We start from the raw sequence: 23,474 nt of genomic DNA, 5'->3' as shown, positions 1-23,474 counted from the left end.
GTATCCAAGAGGGGCTCAAAAAATGGGAATTGGTATTGTTATCATTTCCAATTTATTCCAAGCCTCATACCTTACACCGCATCATCTGTGTGGGGTGCTTCCCATCAAGGACTGCCTGATGGAGTTAAAACATCTACACTTTCATCTTTTTTTGTTAAGTAAACTTAAGTTTAAGTAGCTAAACTTAAGTAACTCAAGTAAACTTAAGAAAACAACCCCCCAACATGGGGCTCGAACTCACGACCCTGAGATCAAGGGTCGCACGCTCCACTGACTGAGCCAGCCAGGCGTCCCTACCCTTCATCTCTTTACACTCCTGCATTGAGTCAGGTTAACGAATGTACTTGCTCAAATTGAATGTCAGGTTTTATTTGTGAATCAGAAAACATGGTTTGTTTTGGGGCGCCTGGGTGGCTCAGTCGTTAAGCGTCTGCCTTCGGCTCAGGTCATGATCCCAGGGTCCTGGGATCGAGCCCCACATCGGGCTCCCTGCTCGGCGGGAAGCCTGCTTCTCCCTCTCCCTCTCCCACTCCCCCTGCTTGTGTTCCCTCTCTCGCTGTCTCTCTGTCAAATAAATAAATCTTAAAAACAAAACAAAACATGGTTTGTTCCAGAAAAGAAATGTGTGTAGGCCCACTACCTGTGTGTCTCACTGGACCATGAATAAGCAAGCTGGCAACAAAACAGAGTACTAGTGTGGCTGGTGCCTTTACTAGACAAAGTTGCTGTGAGCAAACCCTAACCTGTAAAACTGCTCATGTACAGAAAGAAAGACCTATCTTTAACTTGGAAAAGGGGGCTATTTGACGAGCATGCTTTCAACCGAACTTGGAACAGCCTTTCTACCTAACCAGACACAGAATCTACTCTCACTATATAATGGGACTGACATTTTCATGACATTATCCATTACCAAACTAACAGGCTACAAATCAATGTGACAGAATTTGACTGCTTTGAGTCTTATTTCTTAAATGGTCCAATTGTGACCACAAGCAAATATGTCCAGCCTTCCACATAAGCCCCCCAAATTGGCAACCCCGTACATTACGTTCTGGTAGGTTTCTGTCTGTTCTTTTTTTAAGCATTGGTCTTCCCCGCTTTCCCAGTAGGTGTATCGGTAGAAAAATAAATGAAGTCAGCACTCTTTAATTCTCACTAGAATAAACTGTGACTCAAATACGGTGAGTGGTTATTTGCAAGGCTATAATTTTTTTAATGACAGATTTTCCTAAAAGAAACCACTATAACATCTGTCCAAGTACTCCAAGGGAAAACAAAAAATACATACAGATTAAGTCTATTTCTTTAACAGCACATTGCCAAACACGGACGACGAGGATAAAATGCCAAGGAACCTTACAAAATAACTTTAAAAGATGCAATGTTTGAGTCATTCAAACATGTAGGGTTCACAAAGAACAGAACAGTTGAGTCCGAGAGCAGCTCTACTTTGTGCCTGATGGTAACCTCAGACTGTCCTTCATTTGAGTTCACTCAGGTGTTGAAAACCAACGGGTATATGAGCACAGTTTGTTGTTTCTTCTTTGCTTGGAGACGTGCACACAGATTAGAGGAGAGGAGAAGTTTCCAGACGCTGACATGAGCACAGCAGCCTTGGATCCCCTTTGATAAAGTACGAAGGCAGATTTAGTTGACTCAAGCTGTATCTCCCTAAGAAAAAGTCTTATGCATGCTGAAAGAGACGAGTTACTGAACGGGTCATGCTAAGTATTTACAGCCATTTTCCATAAAGTGAGCTCAGTAACCTGACAGAATAAAAAAGGTAGTTGTTAAGTTCTTGTATAACCTCTTACAACTTGAATAACTTCGTGGGTGAATGACGCTGAAGCTCAAAGCCCCTGGAACACACATTAACAAGAAATGAGAGGCTGCCTGAGGAGGCACACGTCCTGTCGAATGCACACGTCACGGGGCTCCTGCATAGCAGGAAAGTCGCTACCACTACGTAACACATGACTGTGCCAACAGTCAGAGCTGCCGCTCGAGGGTACGACGGTAGAGTTCCCTTAAAATCTCAAGGAGTGTTCGCAACAGTTCCGACACCTTGGGGAGAATAAGTACATCTCTTGTACGGAAAGACCTCTTTTGCTGGGCAATGTGAACATCATGTAAACACATCAGTTTGCGAACTGGGTTAAGATTTAAGGCAATGCTACTCAGACCGAAGGGGCGAAAGACCCACAAAAGTTCCCATTTGTCTTCCGAAACATTAACAGGTCAGGATCAACATCAGAACGTATCCCCCTTCTAAGCGTTCAGTGCACCTGCAGGTTTTTTCAGCATTACAAAATAGAATCTACTTTCATTCTCTGAATAGGAAATGGGAAGTTGCTATGTACTCTTCCTTGAAAACTGTAAAAGAAAAAAAAACCCACACCCACACCCACACCCACACACACCCACACGGCAGTTTCGGTATTTCATATTAAAAAGTAACATGGAAACGAAGACAAGTCTAGCCGGTGCGCATAAAGGAACACTGCCCTTACGATAAGCTCCAGAGCGGTGCGCTTCTTTCCGACTGACCTTGATGTAGTGTGAACGATCATGGAGTCATAAATTAACTTTAAACATCAACTACAGACTAACGCATGACAATGAGACACAGTAAAGTTCAAAAATTTTACATTTTGCTCCTGTTTGGCTGCTAAAGAGCAGCGATTTAAATCGATATAAAAAACACCTGACCACAAAGCTTGCTATACAGATAAAGTATATAATTCAAAAGTAAGCAGCAACTGAGTTTCTTATTTAAACTTATCCGATATGGAATATTTACACATTTGGGAAGAGAGATCTCTGAAGCACCGCCCCCTTCTCTTTCCTCCGCTCCTGCGCTTTGCCCCGGCCCCCCACCAATGCAGACCACGTGCCCTGCGCCATCTAAACCTGTACTTCAGCTAACCTGGCAGGATGATACGACTCCTTCCTATGGTCTTGGTCTGGGAGAAAAGCAACACAGTCTTGGACGTCATTTGTAGCCCTTCTTTTCTGAACACCAGTGTCCTATAAGTCAGTGAATCTGTTCCTTCATAGCAAGGGGGGGGGGAGAGCCCCCCCACCCCACTTCATTCCCAACTCCAACGGGACAAGATCCGAACACCATCCGGAGAAAAAGGAGAGACAAAGGTCATGACCAAGGCAGTAGCAATGAACGCAAGTTTCCCAACAAAGGAACCTCTCCCTCCATGGGCTTCCCCAGAGATAACACTCCCTCTTTCCTCTCCCTCCCCTCCCACGAAACAAAATTAATTCACGGCACAAGAACTTGGTACTCTGGTTAAGTATCAGGTAAGTGTAAGAAAGAGTAAATCTGTCACTTTGTATACTTTGAGACATAAAGCTAACGGAACACACAACATCACTGTGAAAATAACTTTTTTCTAAAACAGATCCAATCTACACAGTGCAGCCAATGAAACGTAAAAGAATAGTTTGTTCACAATCTGCCTTGTACAGGATATTTATATTCTCTCGATGCCATATAAAGAGCATTTATATAGCTTAAACATTCAGAGACATGCACTGGGACTTTTTAGGTAGTACAAATTTCTTCACAATCACATGTGCAAATTTTACAAATCACTAAGTGAGCATTAGTAAGCTTAGGCTGGACTGTGTCTCGTATTATCTAACAAATTTAATGGGGGTTCAGAATCATCCATAGGAAGAACCAGGCGTGTTCCCCGAATGACCAGTTCGTGGTCCCCAAATGCGAGCTCCCGATCCAAGGCATCTTCAGAACTGTTTCCCATAAACCTCCTAGGGGCACCGGATGCTCCTGATTCGGTGTTCACAGTAGAATCCCCATATGTCAAACTAATATCGCCATCATTGAGAATAAGATCGGAGTCATCGTCTTTCAGTTGCTCCTGGTTCTAAATGCAAATAAAATAAGTCTTAAGAATTGCTATGTGACTCAAGAAACATTTCCAATAGAAGACTTTTCAAGGATTCCCTATTTAAAACCCTTCAGGGCTAGCCTGCTGCCCTCAGGATAAAGCCCACAGTCCTCACCTTGGCTTAAAGGCACTCAACACCCAAAAAACAAATAAAGTCAAAAAATGGGCAGAAGACATGAACAGACACTTCTCCAAAGAAGACATACAAATGGCTAACAGACACATGAAAAAATGTTCATCATCATTAGCCATCAGGGAAATTCAAATCAAAACCACACTGAGATACCACCTTACATCAGTTAGAATGGCAAAAATGGACAAGGCAAGAAACAACAATGCTGGAGAGGTTGTGGAGAAAGGGGAACCCTCTTACACTGTTGGTGGGAATGCAAGTTGGTACAGCCACTTTGGAAAACAGTGTGGAGGTGCCTCAAAAAGTTAAAAATAGAGCTACCCTATGACCCAGCAATTGCACTCCTGGGTATTGACCCCAAAGACACAGATATAGTGAAAAGAAGGGCCACATGCACCCCAATGTTCATAGCAGCAATGTCCACAATAGCCAAACTGTGGAAAGAGCCGAGATGCCCTTCAACAGATGAATGGATAAAGAAGATGTGGTCCATCTATACAATGGAATATTACTCAGCCATCAGAAAAGATGAATACCCAACTTTCCCATCAACATGGATGGGACTGGAGGAGATTATGCTAAGTGAAATAAGTCAAGCAGAGAAAGTCAATTATCATATGGTTTCACTTATTTGTGGAACATAAGGAACAGCATGGAGGACATTAGGAGAAGGAAGGGAAAAATGAAGGGGGGGAGATCGGAGGGAGAGATGAACCATGAGAGACTATGGACTCTGAGAAACAAACTGAGGGTTTTAGAGGGGGGTGGGGGGATGGGTTAGCCTGGTGATGGGTATTAAGGAGGGCACGTACTGCATGGAGCACTGGGTGTTATATGAAAACAATGAATCGTGGATCACTACATCAAAAACCAATGATGTATTGTATGGTGACTAACATAACATAATAAAATTAAATTAAAAAAATAAAAATAAAGGCACTGCGTGGTGACTCGGGCCCTTCACCCCCAGCCCCGCCCCCGCATCTGCTTCACCCACTCCAGCCGCCCATTGTGTGCCTGCCATTTGAACTGCTGACAGGTGCTCAAATCACTCACGCTTTCCCTTCCTCCTGTCTCCCCCACCCTCCTTCCTGTGACTAGGGCCTGCTTATCACTGAGGTCTTGTCTTCAAAGAAAGTCCCCTCCTGCTGGAAGTCTTCCTTGATCTTGCAAAGCTGGCTTAGGTGTGCCTCCTGTGCTCTCTCCCGGCGTCCCCTATTTAGCCCTGGCCCTACGGTGCCCTTCACCCTTGTACCACAGCTGCATGCACACTGGTCTGCTCTCCCAGCCCACACTAGCCTCTGAGCCCCTTCTATGCTCTAGTCCGGCCACCGGACAGCTTGGGGCACACAGAAAGTATTCTCCAAATGTGAGTTCAATGGCTCACCGAGTGGATGTATACAAGTGAAGCTTTTACTTCAGTATGAACAATGCCTAGAGTTATAATATTCCCCAATTATGTTGAACCTTCACCGTATACTTGTCTCCCAGCTCAATAAGCTTTTGGTTCTCATGGAGATTTTGTGGCCAAAAAAGTAGAATTAAATAAAGTTCTACAAAAGGGGGGAAAAAATCAAGCATATATATAATGCCATTTTGGTAAATAAAAGAATGTTATATGTGCATAGAAAAGTTTGGAAGGGTAGTCAACAAAAGGGATGTTAGGGATGATCGTTAGCTCTGCGTGATAAAATTGCTAGTGATTTTTATTTTCTTACGTTTCTGTACTGAAATTTTATTATATTGAATATATATTCCTTTTAAGAATCAGAAAGTCACCTTTTTCTAATATAATGCATAAGAATCATTCTAAACACTCCTATGGATCTGGCAAAAAAGTCTGTGACTAATACTCCTTGAGGGAAGAAGAGCTGACACAAACAGCATACATCGGCTCTCCTGAGCTGTGTGTGTTTGAAAGTCTTAAATTCGTCTAAGATAGTCAGATTGAGGAGACTGTTAGACATCAATTCAAAACAGTTTTAATTTGCTGTTGCTAGAAATTTGCCTCAGTACTCAAAGCCAGGTGAATTAAAAACCAAACAAACCCATTCCACCAACCAACCATAATGCCCTCCTGCCCTGTATAGTATAACGTGAAGGCCCACCAGGGTCTGTCCCCTCACTGAGTGATACTCGCCAACAAAGCTGGGGGCTCCTTCACACACCAGCAGAGGCTCTTCAGCACCTTCCAAGGACTTTATTAAGTTTGAGGTTTGGGGCAATATCTATCAAATTTTAAAATGCACATAATGCCTTTTGACTCAGCAATTTACCCCTTAAAATCTATCTTATATACCTTTATATGCTTGGATAAATTCATAGGTACAAGAATATTTACTATAAACATGGTTTGTAATGACAAAAAAGGAAAGGAAACAACTTAAAAGTCTATCCGTAGGAGACTGATTAAATCAACGCTGCTCCAGCCGCACTATGAAGCCATGAATAAGGAGAAGATAACGGGTTCTCATGTACTCATAGAAAGGTAGCCACGATCTATCGTTAAAGTGAAAAATGCAAGTAGCCGGACAATGCAATTGTGATCTCATTTGTATAAAACAGTAACAAAGCTATATATGTAAGTCTGTGCAAAGCTATATATACACATGTAAGTAACATGTACTTCCTGTGCATTAGGAAGTATACACAATAAATCCTTAATAAAGACTGTCTCTGGGGGGATGTAGGTGGGAGAAGGAGCAAACTGATCTTTCACTATGTACATTCCATACTGTTTGAATATCTGGCCACAAGGGCGTTAACTTTTATAACTAAAAAAGTAGGTAATTAACAAATGAAAAATAACATTAAAAATTAAGTTTTTTGGTTGTTAGGGATTACATGATATCCCCCCCAAAAGATGCTGAAATCCCAACCATCGGTACCTGTGAATGTGACCTTATATGGAAATAGGGTCTTTGCCGATGATCCAGTTAAGATGAGGTCATTAGTGTGGGCCCTGATCCAGTATGACTGGTGCGTGTCCTTACAAAAGGGGAAATTTGGTGACACACACACACACACACACAGAGTGTCACGTGAAGATGAAGACAGAGGTCTACGTAATGTATCTACAAGCCAAGCAACACCAAAGACTGGCAGCAAAGCACCAGAAGCCGGGGAGAGGCCCGGAGCAGGTTCTCCCTCACAGCCCTCAGAAGGAACCAACCCTGCCCACGCTTTGACCTCAGACTTCGAGCCTCCAGAACTACAAGACAACACATTTCTGTTGAGCCATTCGGTCTGTGGTACTGTTATGGCAGCCCTAGGGGACAAATACAACCATGTTGTATTTTGCTATATTCCACAGGACGCACAGTTGTGGAACTCTCGGCTTTTGGTGACGGTGAGCGGGTCTCTGGAATCCCAGAGCCAAGCCTCACTGACTGAACTGACGAAGCTGGCTGCCCCTCTGCACAGAGCCTCGTGGGCTGACAGGGCACAGAGGAGATGGAGGCTGCTCGAGAGGGGAGCCTGGGCAATGTGGAAGGGAGAGACAAGACAACCTGGCTGCTCCCCCGCCCCCGGGGCACGATCTTCAAAAAGGTGCATGGACTCAACAGGGCGCCCCGCCCTGTGGGTGCGGCCTCTACTAAGACTCCTCTTCCCGTCCATCCGTCCGTCCTCTGGGGGCTCTGCTCTACCACACCACAGAGGAGGGCACAGGGAACTGCCCAGGGCCTGTCTACATGCGTCGTCGCTGCCTTGTCGCTCTACCCGAGCTGCTGCGGTGGTGGGCTTTGTTAATGTGGGCCCTGTATCTGATGCCACAGACGATTTCTGAAGGCCTGGGTTGGGAGCAAAGGTTTTGTTTTTTGTTTTGTTAAAGATTTTATTTACTTATTTGACAGAGAGAGACCCAGCGAGAGAGGGAACCCAAGCAGGGGGAGCGGGAGAGGGAGAAGCGGGCTTCCCGCGGAGCAGGGAGCCCGATGCGGGGCTCGATCCCAGGACCCTGGGATCATGACCTGAGCCGAAGGCAGACGCTTAACGACTGAGCCACCCAGGTGCCCTAAGGAAGCAAAGGTTTTTAAAAAAGAACTTGAAAAATAAGATGTTCATGTTTTAAAATGAAGGCTGGTTAGCATTTGTCATTTCTTTCTGTGTTGCGACGCTTGCCAAATCACCAATCTCATGTTGGCAGCTAAGGAAAAAAAAATAGGGACCCTAGATACTATCTAGATGTGCTTGTGTAGCCTAGCAATGCGGAACACCGGTACATAAACTCTCCCTGACAGCCAAAAGTTGGCAGGCTTGAAGCAAAAGACCATCTGTTGCACTTTAGGGGTATCAAGAATTGTCTTATTAATCCCCTCAACATGACTGTGACCACTCTAATTCCTAGATGAAAATGTAACACATTCCGTACCGAGCTCGGGCCACATAGTGGAAATAAATCAAAACCAGCGTGGAAATAGAATTATTTACTAAAATCACTGACAGTAAGTGAGGTAATAACACTAGATCTCTCTTCAAATGATGTTTCAAAGACCGTGAAATTGTATCTCTAGATTTCTGTATGTATCTCTATGTATTTTCTGGCTGGGCAAAGTGGGCTTATATTCCCTGTCATGGATTTTACACCTGAAAGGCAAGCGAAGCAAAACCAAACCAGTGACGCATCCACAGAGCAGAGCAATTTAACTTCATGAAGAACTTAGGTTTTGGATAAAAGCAACTTACTTCGTAAGCTTGGGGGCTGGTCAGGCATCTGGCGATGGGCCCGCAGCAGGCAGGGAGCGTTGTAGTGAGCGGAGGTCCGCTGTGTGTCAGCAGGGGCTTCAGATAGCTGTGCCGCAGGTTAAGGAAGAGCCATGCCCCTTTCTTCCCAAATGCAAAAGAACAAGTCGTGTGCTCACCACCACCCTCCCGGTGTACCCGCCACTTCAGAGGGCAGCAGAGGGCTTTCACCTTATGCCAGTGAGACAGCAAAGGGAGATTTTGTTACGATCTCTGTTTCACAGAAATGGAAACTGAGGCTCAGGGAAAGGAATGACCCGCCGAAAAGTCACACAATGAAGCAAGTGAAGGACCCATACATGAACTCAGATTGGTTGGATTCCAAGCCCTGTGCCACGGTCCACGGCGTCACATTGCCTTTCTGCTTTTACTAGAACCAAAGGGAAGACAGAATCACTCTCAGTTTCGTGCTGAAGGAGATGCGGTCGAAAGTAAAGAGTGGGTAAGAGTCAGAAAAAAGATGAAATTTTCCAGCCACAGAATTGAGTAACAAAAATGGTTTTAATCATCTATTGTGAATTCAGCTGGCATCTTGAATGAGTTGAAACTTCGTATCAAAGGAAATTCAATTCTAAAAACGTCAAAAAAATAAAAAAATTATGTATCACGAGTTCCTCTATCATAGACCCTCATTTCAGTGTTCATTTATTCTCTAAAAAATAAAAACAGACATGATAATATATGTAATACTCAGAAGAAAACAAGAGGGAATCATAAGAAAAAGGAGAGACAATGGGAGAAAGACACATATACACATTCCCCACTTTCTAAAGTCACAACCTAAGGTTGTTGTCAGTTAAAAATGAGGAATAGTCCTGGGGCGCCTGGGTGACTCAGTCGGTTAAGTGTCTGACTCTTGGTTTCAGCTCAAGTCGTGATCTCAGGGTTATGGGACTGAGTCCTGTGCTGGGCTTCGCGCTCAGCGCAGAGTCTGCTTGAGATTCTCTGCCTTTCCTTCTGCCCCTCCCCCAACTTGCACTCTCTCTCTTTCTCAAATAAATAAAACCTTTTTAAAAAATGAGGACTAGTCCTGTCTCTCAGACAAAACACTCCAGGCCCAGGTGACTTCACTGGTACATTCTTCCCAGCACTTAAGGAAGAAAAAATACCAATCCTCCAGAAAATAGAAAAAGAGAAAAATTGCTCCCATTCATGTCATCAAACCAGCATTATCTTGTTACATCTTGTATATGTATTTTCTGGCTGGGCAAAATGGGCTTATATTCCCTGTCATGGATTTTATACCTGAAACGCAGGCGAAGCAAAACCAAAACCCACAAGCCAATATCACTCATGAAAACAGACACAAAAATCAGACACAAAATATCAGTAAACTAAGTCCAGTGACACACACAAGGGATGGTGTATCACAACCAAATGGGATTCGTTCCAGCCATGCAGGACTGGTTTAACAGTCAATCAATGAAAATAGCACAACGACAGATTAGAGGAGAACAAATACATGATCATCTCAATTGATGCAGAAAGAACATCTGATAATATTCAATGCCTGTTCATGATATAAAAACTCTCAGCAGACTAGAAATAGAAGGGGATATCCTTGACAAAGGCTATCTCAAAACCTACAGCTGGGGTGCCTGGGTGGCTTAGGTCATGATCCCAGGGTCCTGGGATCGAGTCCCGCATTGGGCTCCCAGCTCAGCAGGGAGTCTGCTTCTCCCTCTCCCTCTGTCCTTTCCCACCCTGCTTGTGCTCTTTCTCCCTCAAATAAATAAATGAAATCCTAAAAAAAAACTTACAGCTAACATCATACTTAATGGTGAAGTATTGAAAATTTTCCTCCTGAGGTCAGGAACAAGACAAAAATGTCCACTATCATCACTTACATTCAACATTGTACTGGAGAGGTCCAGCCAGTGTAATAAGACATTAAAAAGAAGTAAGGTGGGTGCCTGGGTGGCTCAGTCGGTTAAGCGACTGCCTTCAGCTCAGGTCATGATCCTGGAGTCCCGGGATCGAGTCCCGCATCGGGCTCTCTGCTCGGCGGGGAGCCTGCTTCTCCCTCTGACCCTCCCCCCTCTCATGTGCTCTCTCTCTCATTCTGTCTCAAATAAATAAATAAAATCTTAAAAAAAAAAAGGTGTTAGAAAAGAAAAAAAGACACAATATTTTTCACCTGATTTTATGAACAGTAAATAAAAAAAATCTATAAACCATTTTATAATAATAAGTGAACTTATTAACAAGATTGCTGGATACAAGGTCGAAATATTTGCAATAGCATCAAATACTTAGGGATAATAAATATAATAAAAGATGTGTAAGACTCGTCACTGAAAACTATAAAACATTAATGAGAGAAATTAAAGGATATACTGTGTTCATAGATTGGAAGACTCAATATTGTTAAGATGTCAGTTCTCTCCAAATTCATCTATTGATTTAATACAAACCCGAGAGAATTGCCAGCAGGTTTTTTTTTTGGTGAGTGGGTGAGTGTGAGTGTGTGTGTGTGTGTGTGAGTGTGTGTATGGAAAGTGGCAGGCTGTTCCTAAAATTTAGATGAAAATGCAATGAACCTAAAATAGACAGGGCAATACTAAGGAATAACAAACCTATAGAACTTCCCCAACTGGATAGCAAGATTTATTAAAAAGTACAATCATTAATAGAGTGTGGTATTGATGTGGGAAAAAAAAAAAAAAGACAAAGAGAAAAGAAAGTCCAGAAACAGACTTCCACTTACATGGCCATGTGATTTACAACAAAGGCCCCACTGCACTTCAGTGGGTTAAGGATGGCATTTTCAATAAATGGTGCTGGGTTAACTGCCTACTCATATGGGAAAAAAGTAGGTCTTGACCCATACCTCACACCATACACAAAAATTAATTTGTGGTAGGTCAAAAACTTAAATGTGATAGCCAAGACAATCACACTTCTAGAAGAAAACATAGGATCTTGGGATATAAAAGATTTATCAAGACACAAAAGCACCAAAAGAAAAGAGTAATAGGGGTGCCTGGGTGGCTCAGTTGGTTAAGCGACTGCCTTCAGCTCAGGTCGTGATCCTGGAGTCCCGGGATCGAGTCCCGCATCAGGCTCCCTGCTCGGCGGGGAGCCTGCTTCTCCCTCTGACCCTCCCCCCCTCATGCTCTCGCTCTCATTCTCTCTCTCTCAATAACAAATAAATAATCTTTAAAAAAGAAAAAAAAAAAAGAAAAGAGTAATAAAGTAAACCTCATTAAAATGAAGAATTTCTGTTCCTTACAAGACAGGATTAAGAAAATGAAAAGGTGGGGCGCCTGGGTGGCTCAGTTGGTTAAGCGACTGCCTTCGTCTCAGGTCATGATCCTGGAGTCCCGGGATTGAGTCCCGCATCGGGCTCCCTGCTTGGCAGGGAGTCTGCTTCTCCCTCTGACCCTCCCCCCTCTCATGCTCTCTCTCTATCTCATTCTCTCAAATAAATAAATAAAATCTTTAAAAAAAAAAAAGAAAATGAAAAGGTGAGCCACAGACTGGGGGAAGATATTCATAGTACATATAACCAACAGAGAACCCAATTCAGGAACATAGAAAGAACTACAAGTCAGTAAGAAAAAGGTAAGACAAATCAATTAAATAATGGGCAAAAGAACTAAACAGACATACTTCATAAAAATGAAGTCCAAATAGCCAATAAACATATGAAGGGATGCTCGATCTCACCGGCGATCAGAGGAATGCAAATTGCACCACATGTGGTATCGCTACGCACCCATGGAAATGGCTAAAATTTAAACGGCTGATTAAATATCAAGTTTTGGTGGAGATCTGGAACAAGTGGGACTCCCTTAAGCTGCTGGTGGGAAATGTAAATTGGTTATGAGCACTCTGGAACTGGTTGGCAATATCTATGCAAGCTGAACAATACACTTGCCCTAAATTTTTCTCCTAGGTATATATACCCAGGAGAGAAATGAATGCTGATGGGCACCAAGAGATGCATACGTGGATGTTTAACTTTGTTCGTAACAGCCAAAAGGTGGAAACAACCCAAATGTTTATCAACAGTAGGACGGTTGGAAAAACAAACACACACACAAACCTGTAGTATATTCACACTCTGGAACACCACAGAGCAACGAAAAAGAATGAATTACTGGTACACGTTGCTAAGTGAAAAAAGCAAGACATAAAATAATATGTGATACATGATTCCGTCTTTATGAAGATCAAAACCAGGTAAAACTAATCCATGTTGCTAGAAATCAGAATGGTGGTTGCCCTTTGCAGGGAGGAGGGGCAGGGAAGGCACGGACTATAAGGGAACACAGGGCAGCTTCGGGGATGCTGGAAATGTTCTAAATATCTTTACAAGGGTAGCAAGCACACAGGTATATACATAGGACGCCAGCTTAAGATTTGGGTCTGTTATTTCAGTTATATCTCAATTATAACAATCTGGCTACACAAAGGACCTGAAATCTAGAAGGATGAATGATTAATTCTACTAGGGGCACTAGGTATTAAAATTACTGGGTCTTAGGGCGCCTGGGTGGCACAGTCGGTTAAGTGTCCGACTCTTGGTTTCAGCTCAGGTCATGGTATCAGGGTCGTGGGATTGAGCCCCATGTCAGGCTCTGTGCTGGGCGTGGAGCCTGCTTAAGTGTCTCTCTCTCTCCCTCTCCTCCTGGCCTGCCCTGCCCCAGCTCTCTCTCTCTCTCAAAAAAAAAAAAAAAAAAAAAATTACTGGGTCTTAGTCTAGTAGTACTGAGTCAAATCTTGAGTTCACTTCTATAAAAATATACAGAAAAATAAGCTATTATTCTGCTCTTTCTCTACATCAGGATTATTTAGTTGTTTTGTACATATATTATGCAGAAAATGTACATTTTATGCAAGAAACATTACACAATTTTTGTTAAATCAGAGGGAAGAAAAAGCCCCAAGAGATATGGGAATGGCTTATACCCAAAATGCTGATAATGGAGCCAGAAGTAATGACATAATCATTAAACAATTTTAAAGAGCCAGGATCTCTCTCACTACTGGGAGTCTTAATACCACAGATACGCTTGCATTCTTGTTTCCATACAGTAATTTAATTTTGAGTACTTGCAAAAAGTGATTGTAAAAATCTAGCAAATGGAATATAGTAAGTAGTAGCTTCTAACGATAAGTGCCAAGTGCATTTTTCTTAAATATACAAGGCTTTCATCAGCAAGTCAAAAGCAAGGGAAACATGTTTTACATGGTTGTCCCAAATTGGCTTTGGTGGAACACAAACCGAGTTTTGATTCATTTACTAATAAGCCTCAGCCTGAAAGAACTGCATGGTCCCTTTTCCCAGTTCAATTTTCAAATAAGAAACTGATTTTATTTATTTATTTGACAGAGAGAGAGCGCACAAGAGAGCACACACAAGCAGGGGCAGAGGGAGAGGGAGAAGCAGGCTTCAGCAGAGCAGGGAGCCCGATGTGGGGCTCAATCCCAGGACCCTGGGACCATGACCTGAGTCGAAGGCCGACGCTTAACTGACTGAGCCACCCAGGTTCCCCCAAGAAACTGATTTTAGTAAATAGTAAGGGATAAAATGTTTTCTGAAAGGCATGACTTGAACAGGTCATACAACATAACACAACCCAAAGTAGAAGAGTTACTATAGGAGAAGACAGAGATTTGGTAATCAAGGAAACACTGGCACCATGAGTGGAGAGGCGAATCTTCCAGTCTCCTGACAGGTCAGGAAAAGCAGGCCTGCCACTGGCTACTGCGGGATCTAACATGACTCCATTTTCACCTCACACTCACGCTTTTCCCTGAGGCAGCATTTCCTCTTTTATCCTAGCAGGTGCACTGACAAGGACCGGCAAATACCTTTTGCAAGATTCACTAAATCAGGTAAAAGACAACGACTGCTCAATAAATAGGCCAAGAGAGGGAAGAAAGTTCTACCATGAGGGCTCCAGAGGCCCATCACACAGCCACCTTCTATACGAACCGCTCCCGGCTGGCGTCCTGGGTTTTCAGGGGAATTCATTTGTGTGGATTGTCTTTAATAACCTTCTCCATCCACCACACTGAAGGGGAAAGGGAAGACCAAAGGTAGGCTTTGTATTCCACTTCAGGAAGGGAAAAATCAAAACAGCCATTCCATTAAATTGTAACTGACCATGTTCACACGACCATTTTTCCCCCTCGGTTAAGGATACTTATGGTCAAAGTTGTACCATATCCGGAAAAGCCAGGCACTCTCTGCTTTGGTGGTTCTTCTCTCATTTTCAGGAATACCCTGCAAACAGATAATAAAGAAATCAATACATACACCAAGATAAAAAACACATTTATTTAGAATCATTTCTTTGTAGACTTGGAAATATAGCCTACTTCATACAAGATACCCTCTATCATGGGTAACATTAAAAATTTAATAGCTTGTATTTTGCAGCTCTGGAATACGAAATTGAAATGTTTTTCTGAACACCTCTATTACTCAGGCTGCCTGCTGATTTATGGGTCTACTGTCATTGAAAACAAATCAATGTGGGATAATTCGCCCTTAAATCTGCAAGACTTACACCCACAATGTGAACTGCATCTTAAGTAGAAAACATCACATCGACATCCCTATCTTTGGGAGTTGCTATGGGTCCCAAAAGTAACTGGCTTTTGCAAAGATGTTACTACGTTCTTAGACCACTAGCAAAACGAAAGCAAGTAGAAAAATTCCATGGTAAGCCTGAGAGGCTAGAAGGGAAAACTAACATAGCAAGCAGGTCCCTTCTAAAATAGCTTCCAAAACCAAACTGGGTCCTTATTTGTAATGTGGTACAGTCAGCAGTGGGGCAGTTCGGTGATCTGGTTCATCTCAGCTCTGACATGAACTAGTTGGACAAGTCCCTTCCCCTCTCTGAGCCTGGATTTCTTCGTGTACACAGGGCGAGGGGTAAAGAATCTCAAAGGCCCTTTCTAGCGTGGATGTTCCACAGTCCCAGGCTTTCTGTAGGAGTTTAGATTCTGGGTTTGGGTTCTTCCTGTCCTTCCTGATCTTCAAAATAAATAAATAAATCTTCCTCTCAACATGTATCAAAACATACACAAAATAAGAATGCTTGAGAACACTGTACTGGCTTATGAGAGCTGAAAAACACCTGTACTTCCTTTCACACTGGTACACAAAGGTTTGTACGTCTCTGCGTTTTGAAGAGCAATGGGTCTATAAATCTCACGATCCCGTCACCACATAAACACCTATACTTACTATCATGTTCCTCTCTGCTTCCCAGTGGACGCTTGAAATACCGACTACATGATGTAACAAAGCAAGACACCCATACGGTTTCGAGGGCAAGGGAAAAATGGCATTTTTTTCCTGTATCTCACTGCTGGTACTCACCTACCTGGCTTTCCTTCTCCATTCCCATTTCTCCTCTGTGGTGACAGAGGTGACATAACAGGTGGAGACTTATGTGGCTCATGACCAAGCATTTGTCTGGTGAATCGTATGATACTCGATTCTTATTTGGACACGGGTGGAGCCTTGAGGAACTACTTAGAAACTTAGAAACTACCCCAGCAGCTCGGCATCCTGGGGATTTATCCAGCCTGGTTTGCACAAGTATTTCAAGCCCATGAAACTATACTAGTCCAGTTCTGACCACAAAAGAGGCGAGTACTGACTATATTACATACACACTCATCACTCAACGGCTAACGAAATCAGCATTTAGGAAATGAATCTGAGAAATTTTTTTTTTTTTTTGAACCACACCCTGAAGACAAATAGACTGTGGCTTGTTTCAGACAAGAAAAAGAATGCGTTTTGGAAGAGAGGCTTTCCATCTTTAAAGACATAATTTCTGTGATTTCTCATCTAATGTCTAGGACGGAGTCATGTATTCAGTGGTACTCAGAAACCATTAAAAAGCAGATGGAAAAACACCAGAAAAGGGTGGCCAGTTTAGAGAAGGCACCTACCAGGCTCAGGTTCAGAGGAACCAATGAGAAAAGGACACCTGGAATTAAGCAAGGAGACGCGGGCAAGGTAGAGGCATGGGACAAGAAAGTACATTCTCCTGAACAGCCAGGGAAGACTGGTTGAGGACTGCAAAGCTTCTAGGCGGTTCTCAAGGGCAGCTGCTGGTCATCCAATTTGAAAGTTACACAGGAAGAGCAGCTGGAGTGGGGCTGACATCAGAGACAAGCCTTCATGCGCAAACCAGAGTGGAAAAAGGCTCCGTGTGCCAGAGCCGTCACTTGAAAACCCAGGAGCGCTTACAGGACTGTTCCCCTCCCTGGCCAAAGCCCAGCTTGGCCCACAGATAGGAGAGCTGTCACCCCTGATAACCACATGTTGTCTAAAATTTGGTTTTGTCTCTATCAAGCAGTGAGAAAAGCCAGGAACGGTGTCAGTTAAAAGCTGGTACAAACAGGACAGGATCTAAATAATAGCGGCATGAAGTCTACGGTAGGCCATTTTCTTTCCGAACGGCTGCACGTTCAACAGGAATGCTAGACAACACAAACGCATATTTACCAAGTGTTCTTGGTCCGAATCAACACCAACCCTAAAGGAGAAACACAAAAGGCAAATGAGATCTTGAGGCCAAAACGAGGTCTATTCCCATATGTGCCTTGTCAGGCTGCTACTTTCCCCGACACGCAAGCTATGGAATGGTGAATATTTTTCTTGCTTCTCTCTGGTTGTTGATGTCGATTTTTGGCTCCTGCCACTTTCCTTAGCAACAGCTTGGATCCTGAGGCAGGCAGGGTCTACTAAGGATTCTCTTCCTGCAATCCCACTTACCAGTTTCAGAAAAATAACATTCTCTTCCCTGAATGGCAGGGCACTAGAAGCAGAGCGGGGGGGGGGGGGGGGGGGGGAGGGGAGCTGCCCTAGTTGCGGAATAGGAACACCGGGTAGTGTCGAACACAAGGCCGCCACGGCGCAGTTCCAGGAGGGAGCTGCGTGTCTGCGGGCCTCTCGGCTCTCATGGCAACGTTCTGTTATGACGACTGAAGAGAGGGCCCAGTTACTGTGGTTTTCACAGGCTAATGGACAGATACTAGCCTGGCTTCTTCATAATCATCTTTTATCTGCTTAAAATTCCTGCTTTCCGTAGCCCAGGGAACAGCTTCATTAGGAAGCTCTCTTTGCCTCCTCTCTCTCAACACCGGCACCCTCCAACTCTGTCCGTTCTTTCCCTACACAGTTTCTCCCATCTTCTCTCCTTTCCATTCCAACAGCTCAAGCTCAGGCCTCACTGTGACTCAGGAGGTCTGTCGCAGTTGGCTGTAAGGTTGTCCGGCTGCCAGGCTGTCCCCTAGAGTTCGCTGTCTAAAGCACAGAACTCACAGGGTCGTTCCCTCGGCAGAAGACTCTGAGAGTGGCTTATAACCCAGAGGGTCAAGTCTAAAGCCCTTTGGGCAGCACTGAAGACTCTCTACAGACTAGTGGCCCCTGCCACTCCAACCTACCTTTCCACCCGCATTTCCCCTCATTCTCTTCTATACACCCTATATTAGCCATCCCCGCCTACTCCTCTCCCCAGACCCGTCCTCTCCCGAGCCTCCATGCCTTTGCGCTCTATCTGAAATGCACTGTCCCTCATGTTTTTCCTACTCTTTCGGCAAGTTCCAAAGGAACCATTCTATGACCCCTGCAGGTGGAACCATTCTTTCCTCTGTCCTACGGCACTTTCTAGATTACTCTATTATAATACTTAGCACAGGAGAGTATAATTATTTACCTGTCAGTCTCCCCAAATAGACTGTGAGCTCCTTGAGGGTAAAGGCCATGTCTCAATTCATCTCTGTAGCCCCAGAGTCTAGCACAGTACCTGATACACAATAGGTGCTCAAATGTTTATCGATTAAGGTCACTACTACAGACAACACAGAAAAAATAGCAGCGTGAGAAGCTGTAGCAGTAGCATCCCAGAATATGAATACACGAAAGGGAGGAAAATGATGCAAGACCTCATCTGGAAGGCGAGCGAATCCTGGTCAAGTACTTGAAAACAGATGGCCATGACCAGATCCATAATTCAAAGAAAGGCTCGCCTCATCTTTGTTAAATGGCCAGAAGCTGTTTAATACCTTCTTAGCCATATTAAACTCTAGACACATTTGTGCATCTAAAGTGACATCTAGTGGTCTTGGGGATAGCACATTTGTACTACTCGGATGGAACGTTATTGGAAGCCAGTTCAGTGTAATCAACATTTACAGAGCATTTATTATCTGCCAGGCACTGTGCTAGGCACAGGGCATAGACATGACTGAGACACAGCGCCCGTCCTCAAGGAGCTCACAGACTAGTGGGGGGCACAGATACAACTAGAGCGCAATCCCCAAGGGCTTTGCAACTGGGGAGGGCTGGGCTTCCGTCTGGCCAAAGCTCCTTTCTAGCTGGGTGACATTAGGCTATGCAGCCCGATGAACCCGAATTTTACACCTGGGAAATGGGCACCATCTCCACCACACTGAGTTGATGCAAGGATTAAATGAGAAAATGTACCTAAAGATTTTTCAAGTGCCTGATGCCTCATCGCACTCTCACTACCCAGTAGCTCTTCTGACGCTGCTATCCCTCCGAGGCGGGCCGAGAGGGGCGCTGTAACAGGCATGCCCACGTTCAGCCAAGGGAAGAGGGGGTCCCACAGAACAGGGCAAAGGGAGGAGGCCTCTGAGCTGTGCTAGTTCCTGGGGGGTGAAGGAGAAGCCCCGGCAGACGAAACAGCATGAGCAAAGGCTCGGAGACCGTGAAGTGCCAAGTCTATGCGGGAAATGACAGGGAGCCAAGTGTCACTGTCACAAACTACGTGAAAGGACGCAGGAAGAGCTCGCTGGCTGGCTCTCGCTCACTGAGGATCCTTTGTCTGCACAACAGCTGCAGCCATCCTGTCACACGGTCAAACAGATCGTGTCGGCCCCTTGCTTTAAAATCCTACAAGATTTTAAAATCCAAACTCCTCACCACGTCCTACAAGGCCAGAGAGCAGGGCTCCCCAAACTGGATGGCAGGGCCCCATCCCGTACGCCTCCTGTTTTGCTGGAACACAGCCAGACCAACTGATTTACGCATTGTCTATGGCTGCTTTCACGCTAGAGTTGAGTAGCTGAGACAGAGACCATATGGCCGGCAAAGCCTAGAATATTTACTATCTGGCCCTTTACAGGACACATTTGCCAGCCCCTACCCCTGTAGGATCTTGCCCACCTCAGCTCCTACCTACCCTTCAATCACTAATATTCCAGCTATGTGGGCTTTATTTCTGTTCATTAAACAGGCAAAGTTTGCTCTTGCCTCAGGGCCTTTGCACTTCTTTTCCCTACTGCTGGGCCACTCTTCTTCCTGCTCACTGTTTAACTCACAATCTCTTGTCATTCAGGTAGACTGAGCTCCAAAGGAACCTCAGAGAGACCTCACCTGACCTCTGCGTATAAAATTCACTCTATCCCCAGTCACATCACATACTGGGTTTGTCATCACAGCACTTAATATCATCTAAATTGTTTCCTTCATCTATTTGTTTACTAGCTTATTGTCTGTGTTCTCCCACTGAAGTGTAGACTTCATGAGACCAGGGACCTTTTCTATCTTACTGCTAGCACTGTATCCCTCCACAGCAGGGTCTTTTAACCTTTGCATTACTGATATTTTGGTCCAGACAATTCTTTGTTGTGGGAGTGCTGCTCTATGCCCCACAGGATGTTTAGAGGCGTCCTTGGCCTCTGCCAACTAGATGCCAGGAGCAGCCTCCTCTCTTACTGACAATCAAAAATGTCTCCAGACGTTGCCAAATTGCACCCCTCCATTGAGAACCACTAAGTTAGAGCCTAAAACAGTGCCTGGCACATGGTTGGCGATCAATTGGTATTAATCAAATGAACGAATAAAAGGCACACTGGAAATGCTGTGCTAAGAGCTCTACAGACATTATTAGCTCACTGAATCCTTACAGCAACCCTCAAGGAGGCAGGTATTATCACACACGTTACAAATGAGGAACCCGAGGCGTAAAAAGAGTTAAGAACTTGCCCAAGCCCACAGAATTGGAGAATGAAGGAGCAAGAACTCAAAGTCAAATCTCAGTCTGCCTGAGTCTTAAACTTTAAGGACTTCTCAGCATCTTCAAAACTGTACTAGACAAATCCGGGGGGAGGGAAAGGAAACTTAAAATCCATCCTCTGCTCACAAAGAGGCCAAAACCCCCCCCCAAACAACCACAATAAGAACTAACCTCAGATTGTAAGGCAATGCATATAATTAAGTGCCAAATTATGCTCCAGAACAGGCAAGATGGGGCCAAAGGGCTTGCAAATCTGGTGAGGTGGATTCAACTCTAGGTGGGTTTTCTTTTGGGGGGGGGGGAGGCATGGGTATTTTGTGTGGAGGGTCATCAGGAAAGAGAACGGAGTCCATGGAAAAGCTGAGACTCTACTGAAGAGCATTATTTTTCATAAATTATCTTACATTTAATTTTGTTCTTCTCAGTAGAATAAGGAAGAATCGTCCTTTACAAGCTCTTAAGGCAAGAAAGGAGTTTAATCCTTCCCAAAGTGAACACCCTCATTTCTTGATGTAGCATGGTCTACAAGAAATGAGGTGAGACTGGAGGCTCCTCTGTGTGAGACTTAATTCTCTGTATGACCTTGAACAACGTAGAAACTTCTGAAGCCACTATTTCCTCACTTGTAAAATGGAGCTATTGAGATTAGATAAATACGTGAAATGTACTTAGCACAATGCCCAGCACATAGTAGGTGCTCAACAAATGCCAGGTCCTCCCTGAAGTCATGATCAGGATTAGAAGAACATTATTGTCAATTATACACAATAATAGCACAGAAATGGTAAGAAAGGAGTTTGAAAAGTAAAAAGAAATCAAGACAATAACAACAACATTCAAAGTGTGATTTAGGGCCGGCTGGTCTCTAGAATGTTCAAGAGAAAGGCATAATAGAATGGAAAAAATGGAGAACAGATTCTATAAAATGTGAAATGCTGTTTTCTCTAATGAACCCTACACATTCTAGAGGCTCAGCAGAAGGTCTATGAAGTTTCAGCCAAACACAGAACGAAAATCTACAAAAGCTTTAGCAACACAGGCTGCTGTATCCATGGAAACAATGCAGCACTCCTGAGGACAGGGAGCTTTCCAATTGAATACATTAACTAGTATGCATTTAACACTAAGACCCTGCAATCTTGGCCTCGGACTGTCAGGTTACAGACAGTGCTGATTATAAAGTTGAGAAAGAAAGATAACGTCTAGTACTGATTAGGGTTGAGATAAACTGGACTGTTTCATATGCTGCAGATGAGAAGAAACATTTTTGGTCTGATTGGGTGATACAGATCAAAAGCCTTAAATATATGCATATCCTCTGACCAAGCAATGCCACTCCTAGGAATGGATCCTAAGGAAATAATCAAACAAGTGCACAGTGGTGTGTGCGTTTATGAATGTTCACACTGTTAATGGTAACACTTAGTAGCAAAATCCTCAAATGGTAATGGTAACAGAAAAATCCTAGAAACGGTGCAAAAGTCCAAAGAGGGATTTGGTTAAGTAAATTATGGTGTATGCAGCCATGAAGTTCTGACGTAAATATATTTCCTAACATAAATGTCCATGCGATAGTACATTTACAAATTGCTTTACAAGAATACCTGCAGTGCTGCCCCTTTTTGTTAAAAATACATATGACGCACAGCAAGAGATCTGGAAGGACATCCCTCAAAGTATAAATGATGGTTTTTAACTTTCCTTTGCACATTTCCCATTTTCTCTGTACTACAGGTTACATAATTTTTAAAAGGAAAAAATAAAACATTATACATTGGTCAAAGCTTAAACTTTTCTTGTAATTGGAAAAAAAAAAACCCCTAAATTAGAACTTAGTATTGAAATGAGGTTCCCAGGCACTACCTACCTTATATGCAAGCATGAGAGCATGGCAGTGGTGCCACCACCAAATACCCACACGGTAAAAAACACAATCAGAAGGGTGGTGCTGAACATCATTTGCCGGGCGTAAGTGGCAGTATCTCGGATGGCCAAGGCGAATGCCATTGCGCCACGGAGGCCTGCGAGGGAATGAAAGAGGCATTTCTTCAGCAACTCCTCACCAATGCCAGCTTCAGAAATTCAGAGAAATAAGGCACATTCTAAGAACTTAGAAGCATGTGAACAAACACATACTATGTATTAACGTACAAAAGTATATACAGATACAGAGAATTCGTAGAGGATCCTGACATGCGCTGACCTTTTAACAATATTTTAAATTTTATTTTTAAACTTACACCCAGTAGCATCCACTCTTTTTGGGCGTACAGTCCCACGAGTTGTGACAATGCATAGAGGCGTAGGCCCACTAGCACAACCAAAACACAGAACAGTGTCACCACCCCTGCCAACCCCCTCACCAAATTCCTTGGTACTACATCTTTCTAGCCCCACCTCTCTGTCACTCTGCCAAACCCCTGAGCTGTTCTCCGTCACTGTGCTTTTGTCTTGAGAATGTAACCCTCTGAGACTGGCTTCTTTCACTTAGCGCAATGCCTCTGAGGTGCATCCATGTTGTTGAGTGTATCCCCAGTTGTGCATTTCAGTGCTAAGGAGCACCCACGGCCTCATGGACATCCCACAGTTTGCCTATTTGTTCACCCACTGGGCTGTTTCCAGGTTTCGGCAATTATGACTACAACTGCCATAAAC

At 43.8% G+C, this 23,474-nt stretch overlaps 1 protein-coding gene across 8 annotated transcripts in view; it reads right to left on the bottom strand.

The window, feature by feature from the left end:
* Positions 1-1,189: 1,189 nt before the first annotated feature.
* The window catches only part of SLC9A6 (solute carrier family 9 member A6), a 61,354-nt gene continuing 39,069 nt past the window's right edge, over positions 1,190-23,474 (bottom strand). For 5 of the 8 annotated variants that reach the window (XM_035009152.1, XM_035009160.1, XM_035009131.1 and 2 more), the window contains 5 exons: positions 22,687-22,840; positions 17,282-17,312; positions 14,958-15,037; positions 8,746-8,851; positions 1,190-3,902 (listed from right to left, as the gene is read on the bottom strand). In XM_035009152.1, coding sequence (XP_034865043.1) covers positions 3,630-3,902; positions 8,746-8,851; positions 14,958-15,037; positions 17,282-17,312; positions 22,687-22,840 — 644 coding nt within the window. In that variant the 3' untranslated portion in view covers positions 1,190-3,629. Of the gene's footprint in view, positions 3,903-8,745; positions 8,852-14,957; positions 15,038-17,281; positions 17,313-18,494; positions 18,585-22,686; positions 22,841-23,474 lie in introns of all 8 variants that reach the window. The other 3 variants (XM_035009185.1, XR_004679988.1, XM_035009167.1) reach the window with 3 other exon arrangements.

This window comes from Mirounga leonina, unplaced genomic scaffold, assembly GCF_011800145.1.
Source record: "Mirounga leonina isolate KUSES-001 unplaced genomic scaffold, KU_Mleo_1.0 Mir_101664, whole genome shotgun sequence".
Classification (NCBI taxonomy): Eukaryota; Metazoa; Chordata; class Mammalia; order Carnivora; family Phocidae; genus Mirounga; species Mirounga leonina.
The sequence above is the reverse complement of the archived record's forward strand: the minus strand, read 5'-3'. Positions and strand labels throughout refer to the sequence as shown.